Source organism: Dipodomys merriami, unplaced genomic scaffold (assembly GCF_024711535.1).
Source record: "Dipodomys merriami isolate MVZ:Mamm:240054 unplaced genomic scaffold, mDipMer1.0.p SCAF_6, whole genome shotgun sequence".
Classification (NCBI taxonomy): domain Eukaryota; kingdom Metazoa; phylum Chordata; class Mammalia; order Rodentia; family Heteromyidae; genus Dipodomys; species Dipodomys merriami.
Window position 1 is genome coordinate 11,830,586 of NW_027206179.1, and position 24,772 is coordinate 11,855,357.

Consider the following 24,772-nt stretch of genomic DNA (forward strand, 5'->3'; position numbering starts at 1 on the left):
TGGAGGTAACCCACGCAGGCTGACGGGAACTGCACCGCCTCAAGTTCCACATGGCTTCCTTTCCTCCCACGAGCTCCACGCGGCTTCCTTTCCTCCCATGAGCGCCACAACACTTCCTTTCCTTGCCCATGAGCTCCACATGGCTTCATTTCCTCCCATGAGCTCCACATGGCTTCCTTTCCTCCAACGAGCTCCATGTGGCTCCCTTTCCTGCCGAGCATGGTCCCCTACCTCCCTGGGGACCACAGCTAGCAGACCAGACACATTCCTGACTTGGAAGCAGGGACCGCCGCCTCCGCAGTGACCCCTTTCATGTCATCCGGCATCTGCCCATCAGCGCGCCACACATTCAGTTCCCCAAAGATCCCTGTCTCAATCATCTCCTCCTGCCAGGGAATGGGACAGTTGCCAGAGGCAAATTCTTGGAAGAATTCCGTGTCCGTTTTGTCAAAGACCACACCTTTGACTGTGGAAAAGGCACCAACGTCCTGGATGTCCTTGGCATAGACGGTCCTGGAGTCTGGGATGAACGGGGGGATCAGCATCCCTACAAAGAGATAGGAGATGGGGGCTCAGAAGAGAGGGCAGTAGCCAGCCCAGGGCCCATGAGCTCCATGAACACACAAAGGTCCAGGCTGCCATTCCCAGTGCCCCTAAATGAGCCAGCCATGAGCTCACTGCACCCTGCCCCACAGCACCCACCCACAAGTGACCCTGGAGCCCGTGTGGGAAGCCTTCTGGATAAACCTCGCCCTCACGCCCGTGCGCTCTGCAAACTCCCCAAAGCCTTCTCAGGGATAGAGCTCTGGCCCAACTTCCTGCCGGGGCGCAGCCTTCACACGCCTCCCCAGCCTCTCCGCAGCCTCAGGTGGGCAGAGCTCTGCCCACAGTTGGGCCAGCTTCCTTCATGATGTGCCCACGGCTACCAGAGGCCTCCAGGAGCTGGGGTCCCGAGGAAGCCCCAGTGTGCAGCTGCACTCCGGCCTGCGTCCTCAGTATACACCACCTGTCCTGCCAGCACAAAGGTCACACAGGTACACATCGGGCCATGCGAGAGACATGGGGTACATGTGCATACACACACATGTGCAAATACATGGACCCGTACACATATGCATACACATTCTCACCTGGGCAAGCACACAGCACAGAACAGACACACAGACACACAGACATCCCATGCTTCTGTCTTGATGACACACAACAACAGCACGAGCGAAAGCTTTTCCCAAGCAAACAGCCCTGGCCGTGCTTGGGCTCTGGGCCCCTTTACAGGGCAGGCTGTGGAAGAGAAATACAGCAGGTCCCAAACTTTGGGTCCAAGGGACACACATATCCCCCACTTGATTCAGTGCCCCATTCTGGGCGTGCGGCAGCAGGAGGGCAGCGGGGGTGCCCGAGCACCCCCGTGGCTGCTGGCCAGGGCAGGCCCCGCAGGTCACGTACCAGCCTCCAGCTGCCTCCAGCTGATGTCCTTGAACAGGGCGTGGGCCCGAAGTGCATCGCAGGACCCGTCCCGGAAGCCCAGGCGCTTCACCGGGTCCTTCTCCAGCAGCGCCTCACAGAAGTCCCTGCTGGCCTGGCTGAACTTGTCAGGGTACTTGACAGGCTCGGACAGGATCCTCTGCTTCAGCTCCTTGTTCTCCACCTGCAGGGTGGACACACATCAAGCAATGCCTGGGACAGGCCTGGCCACCTCTGACCTGCGACCCCCCAGGTGGTGGGTATTGGAAGGGAACAATCGACCTCAAGACAAATAACAACCACCACCACCACCCCGCCCTGCTGCCACAGTTGAGTACCAGAGGAGGAGGGAGAAGAGGAAAAGGAGAAGGGAGAAGGGGCAGAAGAAGAGGAAGGAAATGAAGAGGCTACAGAGCCGGGCTAGTGCCTGTCCAGGCACACCAGGAGGCCCAGGCTAGAGCACCCACTGGTGGCCTCACAGCAGTGTCTTGTACTAGGGTAGGGCTGTGTCTAAGGGCAGCACACTAAGCAGAAGCCCAGATTTGGACACCTGGCCTCTGGTCCCCTCAGGCCCACGTCCTGGGGCTCTGGTCTGCTTGTAGGTGAGGAAGAAGTCAGTTTTGCTCCCTTATTTTGAGTAACGGACTGACACCTTTCTGGGTTCAGGTAGCCAGAGGGCTGGGGGTGGCGTGGGGTGCTTGGGAGATGACGAGAGCACGGGTACATCAAGGAGCACTGACTGAGGCTGTCCCACGAGCCAGGGATCCCCGCAGCTGAGGGCGTGTCAGGGGCTGTGTCCAGAGCTAGGATGGACAGGGCCCGGGCCTTCGTTGTCCCCCTTGAAGGACCCTGGGAAAAGCAGCTTGTCCTCTTGGAGGGGGCACATGCTCACCCCAGTGTGCTGATGCCTATCCCGTGCGTACTCCTGGGTGGAGCAGTGTAAAAATCCCTCCCTGGCTCCACCCACACCTCCCAGAACCTGCACACCTCTCCCGTGAGCCAGGACACTGCCCAGGAGCAAGACCCCAGATGAGACACCGTGCCCCACAGGCCCTTACATCCTAGCACCCAGGTCTGCCCCGAGGGGGAGTCACTGTGGGGACCAACTCTGCCAATTGCGCCCCTGTGGGGCCCACACAAAGGACACCCACCTTCTCCCCTCTGGCTCGGAAAGGCCCCCTGGCTGCCATCATCTCGTACAGCGTGACCCCCAGGGCAAAGTAATCCACAGAGAAGTCATACTCTTCGCTCCGCAGGAGCTCAGGTGCCATGAAACCTGTGGATTTGACACATGGCAGTCAGAGGCCCAGCTGCCTCGTGTGAACGTCGCCCTGCTGCAGCTCCCGGCTGGAGACCTGCTATGACCACCGTGAGCCTCGGCACCACCGCTACTAGAGACAGGAATCCCCTGATATCGAAGGACACGGAGCAGCACCCCGTCCTCCTCTAACTAAATGCCAACAGCACCCCTGCAGTGACAACCAAAAGTGTCCCCCATGGGCAAAGTCCCCCTTCCACGCACATGATGAGAGGCCCGCTTTCCCCCCAGCACCCCAAACTGAGGGACAGTGTGAAATACACAACAACCAGTACCATGTATGGCGTGTGTGCCAGGACACGTGCAACATGCATGTGATGCACACACAGAGAAGCATGTTGGTGTGCGTGCAACATGAGTGCAAGGACAAATATGGGAGCACTGTGTGGCGAGGGCTGGGAGATGTAGACAGGTGCTGTGCCCTCCAGGCCCCCTCCCATGAAGGCTCCCATGTGCTCCAGGCAATCCAGAGGGGCCAGGTGCAGGGCAGAGCCTGCGCCCAGGACACTGGTGAGGCCAGATCCTGTCTCCAGGAACAAACATCCCTCAACACCTTATGAGGCTTTGCTACAGCTGAGTCTTGGTGCAAAAGTCACCGCAGGTGACGCTCAACACATGAGACCCTCAGCAGGGACAGGGAGGCAACCACAGGGTGAGGAGGCCTGTGGTGACATGACCAGCTTAAGGTAACAGAGACTGGGGGCTCAGCTCCTGTTACCCACACGCCCACCCCAGCAGCACCTGGACTCTCAGCCACTGCACAGCCTTCCTGCCCTGGGAAAACACTCACAGCTCTGTTCACAACTTGGCTGTCTACATCAAAGTCACCCACATAGAGACAAACCTATAGCATGACTGTGAATGGCTGCATCTCAATCACCACATGCAGCCAGCTCTACACAGGAGAGTAAGGGATGTCAGCATCACAGTCTCCACATGCAGACGGCTCTCTACAAGAGTGTCAACCATCTGCATCACAGTCACCATGCACAGACAGCTCAACACGAGTGTCAACCATCTGCGTAACAGTCACCACGCACAGACAGCTCAACACAAGAGTGTCAACCATCTGCATCACAGTCACCACGTGCAGACAGTTCTCTACAAGTGTGTCAACCATCCGCATCCAGTCACCATGCTCAGACAGCTCTACACAGGCGAGTGTCAGCTGAGAAGACTTGGGCAGCATCAGCTGCTTTGGAGTCAGGCTGAGGGGACCAGGAGACTCCTTCCCAACCTCCCTATCCTGACCCTGTCCTGCCCTGCACTGCTCTTTCCTGACCTGTCCTGTGCTGCCCCTCCCCTGCCCTATCCTGGCTGTAGATATGAGCAGGTCCCTTCCCACCCTCCCAGCTCTGCCCCAGTTGGTCCTTCTGCTCCCAAGAGAGCTGCACCTCCACTCTGAGGGACACGACCACTTTCCTGGCACCAAACAAACCTCTGTAAGTTCTGCCTACTCAGGAACTGAATTGTTCAGATCTCTGCTTAGACTGAGAAAGAACTGTTCAGAGTTTCTAGATTGGACTTTCTAGAACTGGAATTTTCTAGAATCTCATCCAAGAGAAAGCCCCCCCCCCGCAGGCTGCAAGGGATACGGGGGACCCTTCTAGGCATTCCACACAGCACAGCCTAGAGGGCACGCCCACCTCTGCACCCCATGACCCGCAGAGCCTGCCATGGATGTAATGCCTCAGCGTTCCTGGGAGAGGAAGTGGAATTCCGTGTCTTTTGCTAACACCTGTCCTCTGCTGGCTAGACACCAGGAGTGGAAGAAAGGCTGTCTCCTCCACCATGCCAGTCACTGGCAGCAGCACCAGTAAAGGGGGCGCAAATGCCTGCTTGCAGGTGGCTGTGAGGATGGACTGCAGCCTCTGCTGGGAAGCTGAGCAGGGAGGCTGCTGAGGGGAGGAGCTCTGGGCCGGAAGAATGAGCTCTCTAGGTTGCTGGCTGTGCCTGGACTCCAACTGTGCTGATGGTTCCGGCTAGCTGCAGAGGGCAGAGATCTTGTAGGCCCCACCGCCATCCACCTGCTGCTCAGAGCCAGATGCCAGGAGGCCACAGGGATGGGGGCGCCCCCTGGTGGCCAGTGGGCCTCAGGACAGGACACCGCAGGACACTGTCCTCTAGTGAAGCAATTCTGTCTTGGGTGGATCCAGGGTGGGGTGAGGACTGTGGAGACTCAGACCCGCCTCATCCACCTCTGCAGACAGTGAGGCCTAGACAGCCTGGGAAAAAGCAGGTATGGCCAGGACTTTTCTGGCTGTGGGACAGCTCCCAGCCAAGCTGCTTCTAGAACCTTCTTCTCTGGCTCCCAGCACTGTGCTTTTGCACAGGGTCCTCAGCACCAATCAACTACCTAACTCCAGAGCCAGACCAGAGCCACATGCATAGGTGTGTGTGATCTTCCCCCAACAGAGGGAACATCTCACACTCCTCAGCCAAAGAGGTCCTTCTCCTAAACCAGGTGGCAGATGGGTCAGTCACAGGCTGCACCTGAGCACAAAAGCATACACACGGAGACACACACACTCACATGCAAGTCAAGTGTGCATGCACATACACACGTGAATGTACACATAAATACACAGAGATGCACACAGGCATATGTGTGCACAGAGATTAAGCACACACAGAGACACATACACTCACATGTGTGTATACACAAGTCACGTGCGCATACACATATACCCATGCAGGTACACACAAATACACAGAGAGGTAGAAGGCATGTATGTACGCATACATCAACATGTATGTGTGCATATGTCATGTTTACATGTATTGTGCATACAAATACACAGATTCGCGCTGGCATATGTGTGCACACAGAGCATTGCACAGAGACACATACACACTTGCATACACATATGCGCAAGTCATATGTGCATGCACATACTCGTGTGTGCAAATGTACACAGAGACACAAATATTCCTATACACAATTACTATTGTAAAGGAACCTGCAAGCTGATTCAAGCACACTCACAGGAACACACAGATGCACAAAAACATATGTATTCATACACACAAATACAGAGATGTATGCACAGGTGTGTGCAGAAGCATTCATACACAGACTTGGGTTCACGTATACATTAAACACTAATATGTGCATATATACCACATATGAATGCAAATGTGCATGTGTGCACATGTTTCTACGTTCATGCACATAAGTGTGTATACATGCATGTGCCCACGTGTGTGCATGTATATATGTGTTGTGCAAACTGATGTCAGCTGATGCCATGCAGGTTCTATTAGAGCTACATGTGCCTGTCTAAAGTGCATCTCTGTCCCTGAGGCCCAGCAGAGCTCCTTGGGGGTCCAGCCCTATCTCTCAGGCTCCACTGAAGCTGTGACAGTCTTTGGACTCAAGGCCCACAGAAGCAGCTTTTGCCCCAGAGGTTATAGTAGTAAACATGCAGGGTCGTTGGGGTGGGGAGTTGTCCTTGTAGGAAACACGCAGCCCTAAGTTGTGCAGTGATTGTGGCCATTTGCTCTGGGAGCTTGGGAAATGCCCCCTTTGGCCACTGTGTCCTGGCCACGGAGCCATGCCACCTCTGGTCCCCAGAGAGAGGGGGGCCTGGGCTTCCAGGAATCCTCTCGAGGCACAGAGTCTCCTGTCCCTGGCTGTCTAGCCTTACCTGGGGTTCCTGCATAGCCTTTGGTCTTGTTCTCCCCGTCCTTCAGCTCCACAGCCAGCCCAAGGTCGGAAATTCGAACATTTCCTGAAAACAAACACAGGCTAAGGTTGCAAGTCGCCCCACAGGAGGACGTATCTGGCAAACCCAGCACCGTGCCGCTCAGAGGTCCTATCTGCACGAGCCCAGCCCCGTGCCGTGCCGAGCGAGGGGCTGGGAAAGCATCTGCCCCACGGCTGCAGCCCCCTCCGGCCTCACCATCGTTGTCCAGCAGCACGTTCTCCGGTTTGAGGTCCCGGTAGACGATGCGCCGCTGGTGCAGGTGCTCCAGGCCACTGATGATCTGGGCCGTGTAGAAGACAGCGCGCGGCTCAAGGAAGCCAGGGTTCTCCTCATCCACGTTGTAGATGTGGTACCTGAGGACAGCGCATTGTGGGAGGTGTATGCTAGAGAGTGTGGCGTGCATGGGGTGTGTGTGTGTGTCAGAGCATGGGGCAAGTGGGGTGTGTGTGTCAGAGCATGTGGGGTACATGAGTTGCATGTGCCAGAGCATGCAGGGCACGCATGGTTGCATGTGTCAGAGCACGGGGCGTGGGGGGAGGTCAGAGTGTGTGGGGCATGTGGGTTGTGTATGTCAGAGCGCGGGGCACGGGGGTTGTGTGTATCAGAGCACAGGCCTTGTGGGATGTGTCACAGTGTGCAGGGGGGTGTCAGAGCACATTGGGTGCGTGTGTCAGAGCTCATGGGGCACGTGGGGTGTGTGTGCCAGAGCACGCAGGGCACATGGGTTGGGTGTGTCAGAGCATGGGGCGTGTGGGGGGTGTGTCAGGTGTGGGGGGGTGTGCCAGAGTGCAGGGCACATGGGGTACGTGTGTCAGAGTGCATGGGGAATGTGGGGCGCAGGTGTCAAGGCATGCAGGGCATGTGGGGTGCTTGTGTCAGAGCACACGGGACACGTAGGATGCGTGTGTCAGAGCGTGCAGGGTGTGTGGGATGCATGTGTCAGAGCATGGGGTGTGTATGTCAGAGCATGCAGGGCGCATGGGGTGCAGGTGTCAGAGCATAGGGCGCATGCAGTGCTGGTGTCAGAGTGTGTGGGGTGTGTCAGAGCGTGTGGAGCACGTGGGGTGCGTGTGTCAGTGCGTGGAGCATGTGGGATGCGTGTGTCAGAGAGCATGGGGTGTGTGTCAGAGCGCGTGGAGCACGTGGGGTGCGTGTGTCAGAGCACGTGGTGCATGTGGGATGCGTGTGTCAGAGCGCATGGGGTGTGTGTGTCAGAGTGCGTGGAGCACCTGGGGTGTATGTGTCAGAGCAGGTGGGGCGTGTCAGAGCGTGTGGGATACATGTGCCAGAGTGTGTGGGGTGTGTGTGTCAGAGTGCCGGAGTGTGTGGGACATGTGCATCAAAGTGCACAGAGTATGGGCATTGCTGCACAACCATTGGTCATCTCAAGCCACAGTCTCCAGGCCCCTCTGGATAGGTAGCTGCCGGCTGCCTGACACCCTAACAATAGTGTTAAAGGGGAAGAGGCACGTCCTATGAACACCTATGGGACCCCAAGGCAGGTCATGGGACAGCAGTAGGGAGGGCGGAGTCACAGCCAGTCCTTTAAAGCACAGGGCACTCACAGGTCGGTGGGCACAAAGGCCTTGCCTTGCCCGACCCTGAGCCCTGGGTGGGTTTGAGTAGTGTGGTGTGTGTGTGTATGTGTGTGTGTGTGTGCCAGTCCTGAGGCTTGAACTCGGGGACTGGGCACTGTCCCTGAGCTTTTTTGCTCAAGGCTAGTGCTCTACCACTTGAACCACGGCTCCACGTCTGGCTTTTTTGGTTCTTAGTTGGAGATAGAAGTCTTGTGGACTTTTCTGCCAGGCTGGCTTTGAATCACGACTCCCAGACCTCAGTCTCAGATGACAGGCATGAACCACCAGAGCCAGCAGCAGCAGTAACTTCTCCTTTAGCTCTCCCCCTCTACACCCTCCCCACCCAGCTCAGTCTAGAATCTCACTTGGCACTCAGACTTCACAGAGAAGAAAAGTCCCACAATGAAGACATGTAAGTGACCCCTGAACGGAGGATGGACATGGGCAGGAGCTGGAAGCAGGAGGTGGACTCACAAGCTGCTTCCCTGGCCCATCTGAAATCTCAGGGAGTGATGATAGAAATGGCCCAGATGGCCAGCCCCAGTCCTGGGTCCCTGCGGAGTGGGCACTGGTGGCATTCGACTTCAGTCCCTCTCCACGCAGGACCCTCGCCCTTAGCTGCACCCCACCCCACCCACAGCAAATGGCTACTGGGTCAGAAGGGTCCCCACCTTATGTCGCCTCCATTCATGATGGTCATCACCAGGCAGAGGTCCATCTTGGTCTCGAATGCGTAGGCCAGAGAGACAATGAACCTGCTATGTACCTTGGCCAGGATCCTCTTCTCCACCATGGCACCCTGGAAGAAGGGTGAGTATCATGGAGAGAGGCCTGCAGCCTGTGTGAAAATGTTGGAAGCGGAGGTGTGAGCGTCATGGAGAGGGGCTTGCAGCCTATGCGTGAAGACAGGACACGCTTGCAGCACGTTTCAACCCAGCCTTCAAAAGCAGTTGAAGAACCTTCAAAGCATGTTTCGTGTGCCCACTCACAGAGGAAACTAGACAGCCAAAGTCACCTGGAGCGGGGGCTTGGGACCTGCTGGGTCAGCTCCGGCAGGGAGGCCACGACCAGCTGTCCCCCTGCTCCCTGATCTGCCTTCCAGTCCCCCCACTGTGTCCAGCCTCTCCCCCTCCTCCCCCCCCCCCCCCCGCACACTGTGGCTCGGCCTCCGTGCTGCTCCCGCCCCCGATGCCCACGCCTTGCAGAGCTTGGCCTGCACGCCAGGCTGACCTCCCTCCGCTGCACTCTGTTGAGGCATTTTTGTAAGGATATTGCACGAGTTGCATGAACACTTGGGTTTTAGGCCTCAACGAAGCTGACGTGGGCCACCACCAGGTGTGGGCGCCCTGCCACCCTCAGCACAGACACCTGGGTCTGCCTGGCACCTCTGCTCAGCCACTGTCACTGGGGCCTAGGGCCTGGTCTTTCATTGAAGGTCAATGGCTGGCAGGGGGGAGGAGAGCAGGGGGTTGCATGGGGCTGCTGCTGCCTGGCCCTAAAAGCTACCCTCATCTGCCCTCAGCACCAGCATCGCTCGGGCGCCAGGCACCAAGCGGTTGTTGTTTCTCTGCCCTGGCTGCACCCCTCTGCCAGCAGGAGGGAGCTGGTGACTATGGGCAGCCTGCGTGCACCGCTCCCTCCGGCCTGGTGTTCAAGAGACACTCCCTGTGCCTGTCTTGATGCACGGTGCTTTCTACAGTTGTGCCTCGCTTCCTCCTGAGTCTGATTGCGGTGTGAGCCAAGCTGTGGGAGAGGCTTCCAGACAGCTGGGTGCAGACTCAAGAGCCCGAGCAAAGCATGGAACAGATGGGCTAGGACTCTACCAGGAGCTGCACCAGCCTGGAGGAGCAAACGGCAGCAGGCACGCAGAGTCAGGGGCAGAGCAGGGGCAGAGCCTTGGTGGGCACCTTGCATCCTGCCAGCCTCCTGGCTTGAGTCCACTTGCCAGACCGCCGAGCCGCCTACCTGGTAGCCTTTCCTCTTCTTCAGCCGCTTCTTGTTCAGCTTCTTGCAAGCATACATCTTGCCGGTTGCCTTCATCTGGCAGGCTGACACTTCCCCGAAACCTCCTTTTCCCAGGATCCTGAAGTCCAAGAACCAGTCCTCGCCAATGGGCTGCGCCTCCAGCCACTTCCACTGCAGGAATCTCAGGAAGTAGAGGCTGTCCAGGTATTCCTGGAACGGGGCCTGGCTCAGGTGCGCCAGTGCGGCCTGCAGCAGGGGCTGGAAGCGCCCGTCCTGGCTCCCAGCTGGGGCCTCCTTTGCCTGCGCCACAGTGCCCTCGTCCAGGAAGCTGCAGAAGAGCGTGGCCTGGGGGTCCAGGTAGTCGGCCAGGATGGCCTGTGCCTTCTGCGGCCGCAGGTCATCATCAGCGGTGTCGTAGTCCTCGATGTCCTTCCAGAGCTCCAGGGCCGGCACGTGCTTCTCCTCTGCCTTTAAGAACTGCTGGAAGAGCCGCTTGCCGATGGGCTGCTCCGAGCACAGGCTCTCAAATTCCAGGCTCAGGCTCTCACGGAGACCCTCGCACTTGGACAGTGGGGGCAGCCGGAGTTTGGCCAGGTACTTCTTGTCCCGGGAGGATGGGGTGCTGCTCCCATCGAAACTCCCCCGGGCGGCAATAAAGGCAGAGTTGGCCACCACCGTCTCCAAGGACCCGAAATCCATCCTGCTGCACCCTCTTGTCCCCTTCAGCCACTAAGCCATCGGCTGTGGCCAGAGCAGGCCTGACCCAATGCCCTTGGCCTGTGGCCTGTTCCTGCCCTTTTGAGGTGAGGGAGGCGTCCCCGCCGAGTCCTGGGTGCCAGTGACCCACTGGGGAGCCTCAGAGAGCTGGGGCTGGTGCCACATCCAGTTAAATCCCACCCCAGGTCACGGACGCTGCGGGGTGACCAACAGGTGCCAGAAAAAGACAATCCCTTAAGCTGCTCCAAATCAGATTAGACGCCACACTGGGCACTGGGCGCTTGGTGTGGCCTCCCCTTTCCCCCCTTCCCCCCCATTCCCCGCCCCTGCGCTCCCGCAGGAAGGGCAAGGCCCAGGCCAGAGACCCTGTCCATTTTCTCATGGGGTTTGGGACTGGTGAAACCTTGTTAGTAAGGATGGCTGACGGCTTTTCCCTACTGTATTTCATTTCTACATTTAAGAAAAGAGCAAAAAAAAAAAAAAAAAAAAAAGAAAAGAGCAGCTGGGGCTGGGAAAGTGGCTCAGTGGTAGAGTGCTTGCCTTGTATGCATGAGACCCAGGGTTCGATTCCTCAGCACCACATAAACAGAAAAAGCCGGAAGTGGCGCTATGGCTCAAGTGGTAGAGCTCTAGCCTTGAGCTGAAGAGCTGAGTGACAGTGCCCAGGCCAGAGTTCAGGCCCCATGACCAACAATAACAACAACAACAAAAAAAAAAAAGGCAGCTGATTATTGCAAATAAGAGAAACCATGGGATCTATGTTTCTTTGGGCCTGGAAAAGGTCAAAAACTATGTACAAATGACCATATAAGATGATGTTAAGCAAAATGAACCCCAAGATAGGGACACAAGAGGTTTTATCTTTCTTGCTGTTGTTTTTAATGTACTTATAATGTACTGTGTGATTTTTTTTTCTTTCTTTTGTATGTTCTTCCCACACAATATAACCCCTGTTTTCACTGTATTTGCTTCTGGTGCCCTGCATCTTGTATATATGCTTTTCTAATTTGGAGAGGAGAAGGAAAACAACAAAATGCTGAAATAAGGATACATGTTGACCCATTATAACAATGAGATGTACAAGACACTATGTTGGGGAGGTGGGGAGGGAAGGGATGGTAGGGGAAAACAAACAAAGGAGGAGGTAACAATGTTCCATAGGAAATGGACTCATTACCTTGCTCAGGTAACTGTAACACCTCTGTACAGTATCTTTACAATAAAAATGCATACTTAAAAAAAAAAGAGCAGCTGAGAAGCAAACCTCTTGGAAAGAGAACTTTAGAGAGGAGAACCCATATAACCAACAACTTCCTGGTGTTCCCAGACCACAAGGTGTGGGTCCAAGCCATTTTTCTTCTCAAAACAGAATCATGCCTGGAGCAAGAGATCCACAGAGCATCCTCAGGCAGAAGCCCACCCAGAGCATGGCACACGGGGATGCAACGGGACAGGGCAGACACCTGGGCCGGTCCAGACACATCTGAGACAGGACCGGGCTGACACCTGGGTGGGCCCAGAGACCCTCAGGACATCACAGAGACACACCTGGGGTACACCTCAAGTTCAGGGGAGAACACCTGGCTCCCGCTTGAGACGTAGACGGGGCACACCTGGAGCAGCTCTGAGGCAAACTCATGACAGAGGAAAGGCATCTCGGCTCAGCTGGGTGGAGTCGGTAGGAGTGTCAGCTCTATCAGGTGCGCCATACTGGTCTTGCTCCAGCACACAGCAGGCAGGCAGGCAGAAATGGCTTGGGTCTGCCCTGCTGCTGTGGGGCAGGGGGGAGGGGGTACGGGGAAGAAGGACGCCTGAGCCAGGAGGGGCAGAGGACTGCACCTCCCTTGGCTGTGACCCTGCACGGATAGGGGCCGGTCCTCTGCCGCTGCCACCACAATGCAGAAACAAGGACTTGCCACAGCCTCCCAGCTGGGCTGGCAGCAGGTCGACTGGAGGATAAATATTTGAGGTGAACAAGATTCCATTGTCCCCAGGAGACCTGCACTAATCCCCACCCTGTGCTTAGCACGCTGTGACCTTGAGCCAGCCACAGTAACTCCTCCTCTGGCTGGCACTGGAGAGGCAGCTTCCCGGGCCCCGGGGGACCAAGGCCCTCTCAGTGTACCCCTGGCCACCATCAGTGGGGCTGGACGGCTGATAGGGCCCAGGGATGTAAAAGCCACAGGGGGGCGAGGGTAACAGGAGGCCAAGCCTGGTTCAGAGCCACTCTAGGCACAGCTACATTGAGAAGTGCTCCATTACTGAAGGTGGAGACATTGCCTCCTTGGATCCTAAGAGTGGCCTGGAGCTGGATGCCTGGAGCTCACACCTGTAATCCCAGCTACTTGGGAGGCTGAGGCCTAAAGATTGTAGTTCAGAGCCATCCTGGGCGGGGAAGTTCATAAGACTCTTTTCTCCAACTAACCATCAAAAAGCTGGGAGTAGGGGCTGGGAAGGTGGCTCAGTGGTAGAGCGTTTGCCTTGCATGCCTGAAGCCCTGGGCTCGATTCCTCAGCACCACATAAGCAAAAAGAAAAAAGCTGGAAGTGGCGCTGTGGCTTAAGTGGTAGAGTGCTAGCCTTGAGCTGAAGAGCTGAGGGACAGCACCCAGGCCCAGAGTTCATGGCCCCACAACCGGACCCCCCCAAAAAAAAGCTGGGAGTAGAGCCATGGTTCAAGTGGTAGAACATCAGCCTTGAGTGAAAAAAGCCAAGTGAGGGCTGGGAAGGTGGCTCAGTGGTAGAGCGCTTGCCTTGCATGCTTGAGGCCCTGGGTTCGATTCCTCAGCACCACATAAGCAAAAAGAAAAAAGCCGGAAGTGGTGCTGTGGCTCAAGTGGTAGAGCGTTAGCCTTGAGGTGAAGAGCTGAGGGACAGCGCCCAGGCCCAGAGTTCAGGCCCCACGACCGGACCCAAAGAAAAAAAAGCCAAGTGAGAGTTAGGAGGTGCTGATTTCAAGACCCAGCACTGGTGGGCACACACACACAAACACACACATACACACACACACACACACACACACACACACACACACGAGTGGCATAGTACATAGTATTTCCCAAATACACCTTGCTCCCTCTCTCCTCCCCCCCCCCCTGCCCAGTACTAAGGTTTGAATTCAGTGTTCATGCTTACTAGGGAACCATTCTACCCCTTGAGCTCTGCCTTCATTCCTGGGAATCCTTTAAGCTTTTACCTCATGACAATGGTGGATTCACAAATGCTTTCAAGAGTCCCTGGATGGCATCAACTCCCCAACCACAGCACAAGACCCCAGGTCAATGCCATGAAGCACCATCCGACCATACTGTCGGGGCTTCGGCCCTGGGAGCTGGCTGTGTGTTCATCTATAAAAAATAATATATGCATAAAATGACATTGATAACTTTCAAATTACTCAAAAGACTCAACAAGAGAATGACATTCTGAAGTTTTTCTTACTATTGCTTCTGTCTTCTCATGCCTGGTCTTTCTTTCTGTTTCAAGAACCTCCCTCAGTCATGCTAGGAAAGCAAATCTGCTGGTTATACATCATCCTGAGAGCGCTTGGGCTCTCATTCCTGAGGACTGTGCCTCGATGCAGGAGTCTGTCTTGACAGGATTTTTTCTTTCTACTCTAAAATTATTGTAAAATTTCCTTCCCTCTTTGTGGTGTCTAATGAGAAACATCATTCAAATACTTTGTTTTTTGTCTACAGTTCTCAGAAGTCTGATGATAGAGGACGTTATTAAGGACTGTAGGGGTTTCTGTTTCAATTTATTGAATCTATAGGATTTGACTTTTTTTGAGTGTTTTTGAGCACTCTTTTAGCCCTCTTGCCTGTTTGCTCTCTGCAGGATTCTGGTGAGACTACCAGTGGATCTTCTCTTACAGAGCTCTGTGGATTCTCTGCCGGCTCGGTGGATTTATCTCTGGAGAATTTTCTTTTTCTTTTTTATAATCCATGGGAGTTATTCTTCCTCAGTCCCCTCCAATCAGCTACTAATACCCCCTTTAAGCTATTTCTTTTAATTATCAAAAATCTTTCAAATCAAAATTCGTTCTTCATAGTTTCCATGTTCTTCCTTAAGCTTTCCATTTCTTTGCCAAGGTTTTCTGGTTTTTTTTTCCACTCATATTATGCATATTTCCAATTGCTTATGAAAGCAGTTTAATCATTGTTGCCTTAAAACCTTGGCGACAGAATCTAACATATCTGTCATTTTGATGTTGGCATCTACTGATGGACTCAATTCATCTTGAAATCTCTCTGGTTCTTTGCGTGATGACTAATCATCATCAGAAGCAGAGATGTTGTCATATTACTTATGAAATAAGCAATGTGTGTGTTTTTCTCTACCTCTCCTTGGGCACCAGAAGGGCTTCACTGTCAGGTACCGAGATAGGGTTTCAGTCTCCACTGGGGAGCCCAGGCAGGTCCCAATCCCACCGGTGGTGAGAGTCCTGGGCTCCAGTTGGTCTCCATAGACCCCTACAGGTAGGCGGCCTTCTCACCTGGCCGTGGTAAAAGTCCTGACCATGCACAAGGCCAAGGCTGACGCCACCTAGGTGAGGAGCAGAAGGGGGCCCTCGCAGCTGCCAGCAGGGTGTCAGTGTGGGGTGCTCGTAGTGGGCATTCCATGGGCCACGTCCTGGCAGCAGGCTGTGGAGACACAGCCTCTACCAAGGTCTCAGCCCCTCTGTCCACAGGCTGCGTCCAGGCCGTAGTGACAGCGTGGAAGCTGCCCAGCCCACATCTCTGCTTCCCGACACTCAGAGACAGTTGGAAAGACAGAACTCAAAGAAGCTCAGAGATAATTCACCCTTCATTCATTTTAAGAGCATCTCCATGATCATGGAGACAATGGCTGAGACACACAGCTGTCTTCTGATCTCTGTACACCAGGCCCAAGCCAGCTGGCTGTGAACAAAGAGACTCAGCACAGCACCACATCCTGCTCATCCTTCACACTCCAAAGCCATAGGGTATGCTAAAGGTCACAGGTAGGAAGAGTCTACTGCAATATCACAAGTGTCCAGGCCAACTAGGTTCCATCTCATTGGAATTCAGAGATGCTTACTTGCACACAGGTTCTAAATTATACTAAAATGGACAGGGGGAGGCAGTGATAAAGCCAATCATCAATAATTCTAATAACTCAAGAGGCCAAGACTGGATGATTGCCGTTTGAAGCCATCTCAGGTAGAAAAGTCTACAAGACTTCCTCTCCAAAATTAGCAAAAAAAAAAAAACAAAAAAAACAGGCTGGTATGACTCAAGTGACAGAGTACCAAGCATGAACAAGTGAGCTTGGTATGAGGTGCGTGAGTTCAAGCCCTATACCAGCCAAACAAATGTACAAACAGAGGATTTCATTGTGCTTTCCCCCAAAACTCAGTGTGGCTTCCTGTAGGTTCCTGAGAGACAAAACCTGGATATCACAGCAAGTGAAATTCTAGATGTGGTTCTGAGTAGACTCTAGATGTGGTTCTGTGTAAACTCTAGATGTGGTTCTGTGTAGATTCCAGGTGTAGTTCTGTTTGCAGACTCTACATGTGGTTCTGTGTAGACTCTAGATGTGGTTCTGTTTGCAGACTCTAGACGTGGTTCTGTGTAGACTAGTTGTGGTTCTGCATAGACTCTAGATGTGGTTCTGCATAGATTCTAGATGTGGTTCTGCGTAGACTCTAGATATGGTTCTGTTAGCAGACTCTAGATGCGGTTCTGAGTAGACGCTAAATTTGGTAATGTGTAGACTCTAGATGTGGTTCTGCATAGACTCTAGATGTGGTTCTGCATAGACTCTAGATGTGGTTCTATGTAGACTCTAGATGTGGTTCTGAGTAGACTGTAGATGTGGTTCCGTGTAGACCCTAGATGAGCTTCTGTGTAGAATATAGATGTGGTATTGCTTGCAGACTCTAGATGTGGTTCTGCGTAGACTGTAGATGTGGTTCTGTGTAGACTCTAGATGTGGTTCTGTTTGCAGACTCTATATATGGTTCTGTTAGCAGACTCTAGATGTGGTTCTGTTTGCAGACTCTAGATGTGGTTCAGTATACACTCTAGATGTAGTTCTGCATAGACTCTAAATGTGGTTCTACTTAGACTGTAGATGTGGTTCTGTGTAGACTCGAGATGTGGTTCTGTGTAGACTCTAGCTGTGGTTCTCTTTGCAGACTCTAGATATGGTTCTGTGTAAACTCTAGATGTGGTTCTGCGTAGACTCTAGATGTGGTTCTGCCTAAACTCTAGATGTTATAATGTGTAGCCTCTAGATGTGGTTCTACATAGAGTCTAGATGTGGTTCTGGGTGGACTGTAGATGTGTTTCTGTGAAGACTCTAGATGTGGTTATGTGTAGACTATAGAGGTGGTTCTGTTTGAAGACTCTAGGTGTGGTTCTGCATAGACACTAGAAGTGGTTCTGTTCGCAGACTCTAGATGTGGTTCTGCATAGACTCTAGATGTGGTTCTGTGCAGACTCTAGATGTGGTTCTGTTAGCAGACTCTAGATGTGGTTCTGCCTGGACTCTAGATGTGGTTCTGGGTAGACTGTAGATGTGGTTCTGTTTGCAGACTCTAGATGTGGTTCTGTTTGCAGACTCTAGATTGGTTCTGCGTAGACGCTAGATGTGGTAATGTGTAGACTCTAGATGTGGTTCTGCATAGACTATAGATGTGGTTTTGTGTAGACTCTAGATGTGGTTCTCTTTGCAGACTCTAGATGTGGTTCTGTGTAGACTCTTGATGTAGTTCTGCATAGATTCTAGACGTGGTTCTGTTTGCAGACTCTAGATGTGGTTCTGCGTAGACTCTAGATGTGGTTCTGTTTGCAGATGCTAGATGTGGTTCTGTTTGCAGACTTAGATGTGGTTCTGTTTGCAGACTCTAGATATGGTTCTGTATAGACTCTAGATGTGGTTCTGCCTAAACTCTAGATGTGGTTCTGCATAGACTCTAGATGTGTGTCTGTTTGCAGACTAGATGTACAGACCCATTATCTCAACTGGGCTTCAAAAAGGAGGTTAGCACATTCCCTGTGCCTGGCCCCCTCTCTCCCTCCCTGCAGAGGCCAGCAAGGTGCCACTGCATGGAACCTGTTTCCATTGTGTTTTATGCACAGGCCCTGGAGCAGAGAGACCACTGGACTCACCCTCAGCAGACACTTGCCTCGGCCCCCAGCTGTCAGCACATCCCACCAGAATGAACGCTTGGGTTCTAGGGGCCCTGGCCTCAGAGCTGTAGCAGCAAGATGTGGGGACTTGGCACACCATACCAAGAGGCCCCTCTGGGTCCAGTAGCTAAGGACTCCTCCACAGCTGAAAAGCCTCTTAAAGTAGACCCAAGCGTACCCCAGGGAGGGTGGGAGGACATTACCCCATGGTGAAGCTGGAAGGTAGCATTCCCGCCTGACTTAGCCCCTTCAGCCTCAGCCTGGTTCCACTGTGACTGCCTTGCCTGCTATCAGAGAGAGAGGCAAGGGTGCTCTGGGCTGCAACAGACTGCCACAGGCACTGTCTATCTGTGGCCATCCTGAGGAGGAGAGACTCCAGACCCATCAGGTGCTGTCTGTCTACAGCCATCCTAAGGAGGAGGAGAGACCCCCAGACCCATCAGGTGCTATCTATCTGCAGTCATCCTGAGGAGGAAAGACCTCAGATCCATCAGGCGCTGTCTATCTATAGCCATCCTGAGGAGGAGAGACCTCCAGACCCCTCAGGCGCTGTCTGTCTGCAGCCATCCTGAGAAGGAGGAGACATCATTGCAGGTCAAGGTCACAGCCCAGGCACGGCCAGCCGGTGCCAGCCCAGGCCTGAGACACCTGACTTGGGGCCTGTGCTGCTTGGTGTCTCACTGGTGAAGGAAGTGAGGGCCCTGGTGGGATGGGAGGGACTTTTCCCCAGTAACTATCAGGGTTAATCCAGTCACCAGCCAAGGGCATCCTGGCTGGCCTGGGACAGGTGGAGGGCAGATAGCAGGAGAACCTGGAGCCGTGGCTACCGTAGATTGTGTTTGGAGAGTGATAGCTGAGGGCTGATAACCACGCTCCACGCCCTTGACATCCCGCAGAGGGGACTATAAACCCAGAGGAGGCTTGGAGAGGAGCTGAGAGGAGACTTCAGACCCCAGCATGGCGGCTCTGCAGGAGAAGAAGTCATGCAGCCAGCGGATGGCTGAATTCCAGCACTACTGCTGGAACCCAGACACCGGCCAGATGCTGGGCCGAACGCCTGCCCGGTGGTGTATGTGTGGGCCTCGGAGTGGGGTTTGGGGAGGGACTCTGCCAGGAGGTATAGAGGAGCTGAATGGCTGGGCCTCAGCCCTGGGCCGGAAGCCAGGGTCCCCAGAAGGCCTCTGCACCCAAGCTTCGGAATGCCCGAGGGCAGGGAGCACTGAGATCTGGCCCCAGATGTTCACTTGTATGCTTGGGAAGAGCATTTTAAAGTGATGTTTCCCAAACAAAATGTTCTTTTTTTTTTGTTTTTTTTGCTTATGTGGTACTGGGGAATCGAACCCAGGGCCTCATGCATGCAAGGCAAGCGCTCTACCACTGAGCCACCTTCCCAGCCAACAAAACGTTCTTAAACTTAGTCAGATGATTGGGGGAATGTGGGTTTCCTGAGTCAAGTGGAATGGTGCTCCATTGTGAGACTGGCTATGAAGCCTCAATCCTGGGGCTCGGGGGGCCCCTAACCTCCAGGCAGCTCTCCCTTTAAATGTGAGGCACAGCTGGCACAGCTGGCCATGCCATTTTCTGTCCTCAGGGCTGCTCCCGGTCACCCGGGAAGAGCAGGGGAAGAGCAAAGGGAACACCTGGGTGGCCTGGGCCACCGGTGGTGGTGGTGACGTTAATGCATTGGCTGATAGTGAGGCTGCTCTAGCACACTCAGGACACACCTTGTACACTCAGGGCATACCTCACACACTGCCGCCATGCAGTGAGAAGTGAGGTATAGTGCCGGGTGCAGTGAGCGGTGTGGTCACACATCCACAGTACCTTCTAAGGTGCCAACACAAAGAATGTCCCTGGTGCCACCCCCACAGCTCTGCTGCTGTGGATTTGTGCACAGTACCTAGAGCAGGCCAGGACAGGGGCAGTAGCCCCAGGAGAGGGCACACAGGAGAAGGGCTTCCACAGGGGTGAGAACATGCTGACATGAGCAGAGGGGCTGGCAGCAGCGCACACGGCAGTGCACTGAGGTCTGTGCCGTGTGCACCGGCAGCTGCATCTCACCAAGAGTGTCCTCACAGTGTGGATCAGCCTCTACTACCTGGCCTTCTACGTGGTGATGACTGGGCTGTTCGCCCTATGCATTTATTCGCTAATGCAGACCATAGACCCCTACACGCCGGACTATCAGGACCAGTTAAAGTCGCCCGGTAAGCATCGGGAGGCGGGGGTAGGGACAGCACAAGCCCCACCCCCTGGCAGACCCGGATCGGAGAGCCACATGGACACCTCTCATCACATGTGTGTGCACACATGTGTGCACATGTGCTCACACGCTGGTACTGGGGCTTGGACTTGGGGTCTCCTAGCACTCTGGCCACATCTGCACACACACAGACTCTTCCCACGAGGAAGATGACCCCATCCATAAAGTCTGATTTTGCCTTTAGTGACTGAAACAGGTTTGTATCGGATGCATGAGTCTCTGCAGTCTGATGCAGGCACAGGGACATTTCTGGGAGGCGGCACAGAGCTCGGTGGCAGCTTCAGGCCTGGGAGGCCGGGAGGAAGGACCGGAGAGGACATACGGAGGTCCTGGGGCTGCCTTGAGACCAGGAACATGCACCACAGCCTTTCCCTGAGCACAGCGGTTACTCTCCTGCTAATGCCCCGAACACCACAACTCTGGCTTGAACATCCGTGAACCAGCCACCCGGCGGGACAGGACAAGCCGAGACAGGATGGGCTCAGTGACATATGGCAAAATTCTAGGTGGTACTGTGGCCAGCATGGCGGTTGATGTAGGGGACCGTGAAGGCCTCGCAGCTGCCTGGAGAATGGCCAGATCTGTGCTGGCAGACACAGGATAGCACTGGCCACACCTGCAGGGCAGCGGCGCTGACAGACACGGGATGGCACTGGCTGTACCTGGACAGCACTGGCCACACCTGCACAGTGGCAGCACTGACAGACACAAGACGGCACTCCCTGCACCCACACGGCGGTGGCTTCGCCTCGGCTTCCTGCTCTCCCACACTTGGAGTTTAGGGATGTTTCTATAGATGTGAAGATGTGTGTGTACACACGCATGTGCATGCATGCAGTGAAGGTTTTCACTGCTCAGATCCCATTTCACTAGAGAGCCTGCTGCAGAGCCATGGGGTCCTCACCTGGGGTAGTGACGGAGCCATGGCGGAGATTAGCACCCATCCGCCGCCCTCCCCAGGGTCCTCTACACAGTGTGTGCCACTGCCACCAGGCCTGGGCACCCAGAATCTGAGGGACAGGCCCAGGCTTCACGCCCACCATGCTGTGAAAGACCTGCACTCTGCTGTGTTCTGGCTGGTGGATGGAGTCCTGGACGTGTCCTTGGGGTCCTTGGCCTTTGTTCACAGTGCTGCCCTGGGCTTCCTTATCCACAGGGAGCCTGGCTTGCCACTCTCTTCCTAAGCACAGCTCCCACACTAGGACCCTACACCTCAGGGCAGAGGGTTGATGTGCATGAGCATCGGGTAAAGCCATCCATTGAGCATTCTCTCCCCAGGAGTGACACTGAGGCCTGACGTTTATGGAGAAAGAGGTCTGGAGATTTCCTACAACGTTTCTGACAACAGCTCCTGGGCTGGTCTCACACACGCCCTCCACAGCTTCCTGGAAGGTAGGCCAACCTGGCCCACCACTCTACTTCTGAAAGCCTCTCAGACCTCCCTGCCCACCAGGCAGCCCAGATGCCTGGCTTCCGGGGCAGACAGCGCTGGGCATCTCCCCCGCAGGTTACACACCAGCATCCCAGCAGGAGAGCATCAACTGCACCTCCCAGAGGTACTTCTTCCAGAACAGCTTCCAGGCCCCGAACCACACCAAGTTCTCCTGCAAGTTTACTGCAGACATGTTGCAAAACTGCTCAGGCCTGGAGGACCCCAGCTTTGGTTTTGAAGAAGGACAGCCATGCTTCATTATCAAGATGAACAGGGTGAGTCCACTTTGGAGACGGCCCTGGAGGGGCGAGAAGACCCTGCGCTCTGCCCCGAGAGCCCCGGCCCATCACACACCCCGTCTGGGATGATCCACTCAGACCTGAGTGCCTAGCCAGCCCTCCACAGCTGGGGTTGTGTGCATTGAGTCTACACAGGCTGTTGGAGGAGCCAGGACCAGACTGAAGGCCTGGATGGGGCAGCAGGGACAGGAGGGGACAGGCCCCACCACTGTCGGGGACTCAGGGTTGCCACGCAGGGAGGTATCAGGGCTTCAATGCTCCCTCTTGTGCCACGGAAGTACAACCACAGTAAGCAAAGGGCAAAAAGGACACAATACCATGTGGGGGCACAGAGAAGAAAGCCCCACTGCAGAAGGGCCTGGGCGAGGAGCAGCAGGACCACTGCCGCAGAGACAAAACCGGTTCAAGTCCTGTGGCTGCGCCGTGGGTTCCTGTGTTACAAAGCCTGGGAGGAGCCACGCGCTGTGGCCCCCAACAGTCTCACAAAGCCAGCTAGGTCCCCAGAACTGCCCAGCCAGAGCACCATGGACATGGACACATCTGGGCTGTACAGCTGAGATGTCTGCCCAATGAGGGTCTTATGCAGAGCTGGGCCTGGAAAGGCACGCAGGGAGGCGGGCACACAGAGCCCAGGTCAGGACAGGGAGACGAAGGGCTGGAACGTTCCAAAGGCAGAGAAAGACCCCCAGAGGGTGGCCAATGGGACCTGCAGGAGCAGCAGGCAGCCTGGGTGCTGCCCTCCAACCTCAGCCTGGATACAACGCTACTGCCGACCAGGGTCATGCTGGCAGCTCTACCACCACACAGCAGCCCCCTTCAAATACCCCGGGGAGGGGGCCTCGGGGAGTGTGAGGGACCCCATGGGTTCCTCAAGACAGGAAGGGCTGGGCTGATCTCTGGGCTGACACATGCCAGCACACAGCCACCTTTCTTCCAGATTGTCAAGTTTCTCCCAAGCAACGACACGGCACCCCGTGTGGACTGTGCCTTCCAGGTGAGTGGTGCTTTGTGTGGGCTGGGCCTGATGGGGGAGTGGCACACACGTGGTTTGTGGCACTCATGAAGCCACGCATGTTCTGTGGCACCCACAGAGCACATCCTGGGCCATGTGGACGGCTATGGCAATGCCACTCCTCTTGCCTCTGTGCTCTCTGGGCTGCAGGTGTCCTCTGTTCAGCTGTTGCTGGACACGTGTAGGTTGTCCCAAGCAGCCCTCTTCTACTCTGTGACACCTTAAGCTGCATGGAACAATGGTGCTTATGTTACCCCAGAGGTCCCTGCACTCTGAACTGAGTGGTGGCACAGAGCACTAGCAGCCCATGCAGACAGCAAGCATTTGCCACCCCAGCACCATCACCCACGGCTCCAAGATGGGATGATGGTGGGCAGCAGGGGAAGGGTGCACTCTGACAGATGACCTACTGGGCTTTAGGAGCTGATTATGAAGAGCCGATCTAGTGCGAAGGGTGGTGTACTTGCCTGTACAGTACTCCTCTCTCTCTCTCTCTCTCTCTCTCTCTCTCTCTCTCTCTCTCTCACACACACACACACACACACACACACACAGACATGCACACGTGTGTACATGTGTCTCCACATCTGCTGCCCTCAGCCATGATCTCTCCTCCTAGGATGAGCCCAGAGAGCACAGGTCCCGGATGGACACCAGGCCCCTACAAGTGGAATACTACCCCACCAACGGCACCTTCAGTCTCCACTACTTCCCCTACTACGGGAAGAAAGCACAGGTAGGGACTGCCTCACCACCCTGTCTGGGGCCAAGGGCCTCAGATTCAGCCACAGGGAAGCAGAGACTATTAATCAAGGGCATGGTGGGCCAGTCCCAAGCAGGCAAGGATCCCCATGTTTCCCAAACGATGCTCGTACAACTACCCAGAATCATTCCCTAAACACCAAACCGAATCCCTGTGCATGCCCAAGCCCTCCTCCTTACCATAGGCTTCACTCCTGCTCTGTCTTCACCCATGGCCCCCAGCTGCAGGGACTTGGCCTGTGGCCAGCTCCTGGAGGGCGGGGGGGAGGGGGGGAGCAGGAGCAGGTCCTGAGGCAGGATGAGACGAACCCCGGTGCTTTCCTTGTTCAGTTTTCTTCACGCTGGGGTCTACTAACCTCTCACCCGCCACATCCTTCCCCAATTCCTCCTCAGCCCCATTACAGCAACCCTCTGGTGGCAGCCAAGCTGCTCAATGTCCCCAAGAACCAACAAGTCATCATTGTGTGCAAGATCCTCGCAGACCATGTGAGCTTCGACAACCCCCACGACCCGTATGAAGGGAAAGTGGAGTTCAAACTGACGATCCAGAAGTAGGGCTGGGAGCCCATGTGCAGGCCACTGGGCCAGCCAGAGCCTCGTGGTGCCTTGCCTCTCATGCCGCCAGCTGTGTGGCCCCACGGCAACCCCAGGAAGCACTGTCCACCGACCAACCCGGGCGCCAGCTGCCTCCAATCAGATCCTTCCTGTGTCGTAAATGGAATTTGTCGCCATGGCTAAAATGTGGGGCTTGCAATGCTAACTCTAAGGCAGTGATCACCTCACTAGCCGGGCCCTACCCGTCATCTTCCCTGACGGAGATGCCACTTTCTTACTGTAATTTATTTTTCTATATCTCATCATGCACTGTTCCTTGTGTTAACACAACACCGTGGATGCACTGGCACAAAGGAGGCACATTTGGAATCTCTGCTTCTAAAAATGCGATTCCCACATTGTAAAAGCAATATATATTAAAGTTATTCTTATTCCATAAAAAACATCATGTCTTTCCTGATCTGGGAGAAAAATAACTAAAGCTCAAATACTTCCTGGGGAGAGGGAGGGGGTTGAGAGGGATGATGTATTTTTTGCCTCTCTTA

General features: G+C 54.8%; 2 protein-coding genes across 2 annotated transcripts; one reads left to right on the forward strand and one right to left on the reverse strand.

Annotated features, from left to right (window-relative positions):
* Positions 1-248: 248 nt before the first annotated feature.
* On the reverse strand, positions 249-10,730 carry LOC138814298 (rhodopsin kinase GRK1). Its single transcript, XM_070003303.1, has 7 exons — positions 10,032-10,730; positions 8,738-8,865; positions 6,685-6,842; positions 6,430-6,513; positions 2,616-2,740; positions 1,447-1,648; positions 249-547 (listed from the first exon to the last, which is right to left on the reverse strand). Exons 1-7 carry the CDS (start codon positions 10,728-10,730, stop codon positions 249-251), a joined length of 1,695 nt encoding a protein of 564 aa, XP_069859404.1.
* An 8,131-nt stretch (positions 10,731-18,861) lies between these two features.
* Positions 18,862-24,628, forward strand: LOC138813476 (potassium-transporting ATPase subunit beta). The gene is made up of 7 exons (XM_070001918.1): positions 18,862-18,973; positions 19,983-20,111; positions 21,446-21,559; positions 21,675-21,874; positions 22,836-22,892; positions 23,530-23,646; positions 24,066-24,628. The coding sequence occupies exons 1-7, from the start codon at positions 18,862-18,864 to the stop codon at positions 24,225-24,227; spliced, it is 891 nt and encodes a 296-aa protein (XP_069858019.1). The 3' UTR covers positions 24,228-24,628.
* The last annotated feature ends 144 nt before the right edge of the window (positions 24,629-24,772 follow it).

What these genes read in the sequence shown, in the direction of transcription:
- LOC138814298 (XM_070003303.1), bottom strand. Translation starts at nt 10,730, where the DNA reads ATGGATTTCGGGTCCTTGGAGACGGTGGTGGCCAACTCTGCCTTTATT. An exon ending in ATGAATGGAGGCGACATAAG is followed by an intron (nt 6,843 to 8,737) that starts GTGGGGACCCTT and finishes CGCTGTCCTCAG; the next exon opens with GTACCACATCTACAACGTGG. An exon ending in TCCGAGCCAGAGGGGAGAAG is followed by an intron (nt 1,649 to 2,615) that starts GTGGGTGTCCTT and finishes TCCACCCTGCAG; the next exon opens with GTGGAGAACAAGGAGCTGAA.
- LOC138813476 (XM_070001918.1), top strand. Translation starts at nt 18,862, where the DNA reads ATGGCGGCTCTGCAGGAGAAGAAGTCATGCAGCCAGCGGATGGCTGAA. An exon ending in GGACCAGTTAAAGTCGCCCG is followed by an intron (nt 20,112 to 21,445) that starts GTAAGCATCGGG and finishes TTCTCTCCCCAG; the next exon opens with GAGTGACACTGAGGCCTGAC. An exon ending in GTGTGGACTGTGCCTTCCAG is followed by an intron (nt 22,893 to 23,529) that starts GTGAGTGGTGCT and finishes CTCTCCTCCTAG; the next exon opens with GATGAGCCCAGAGAGCACAG.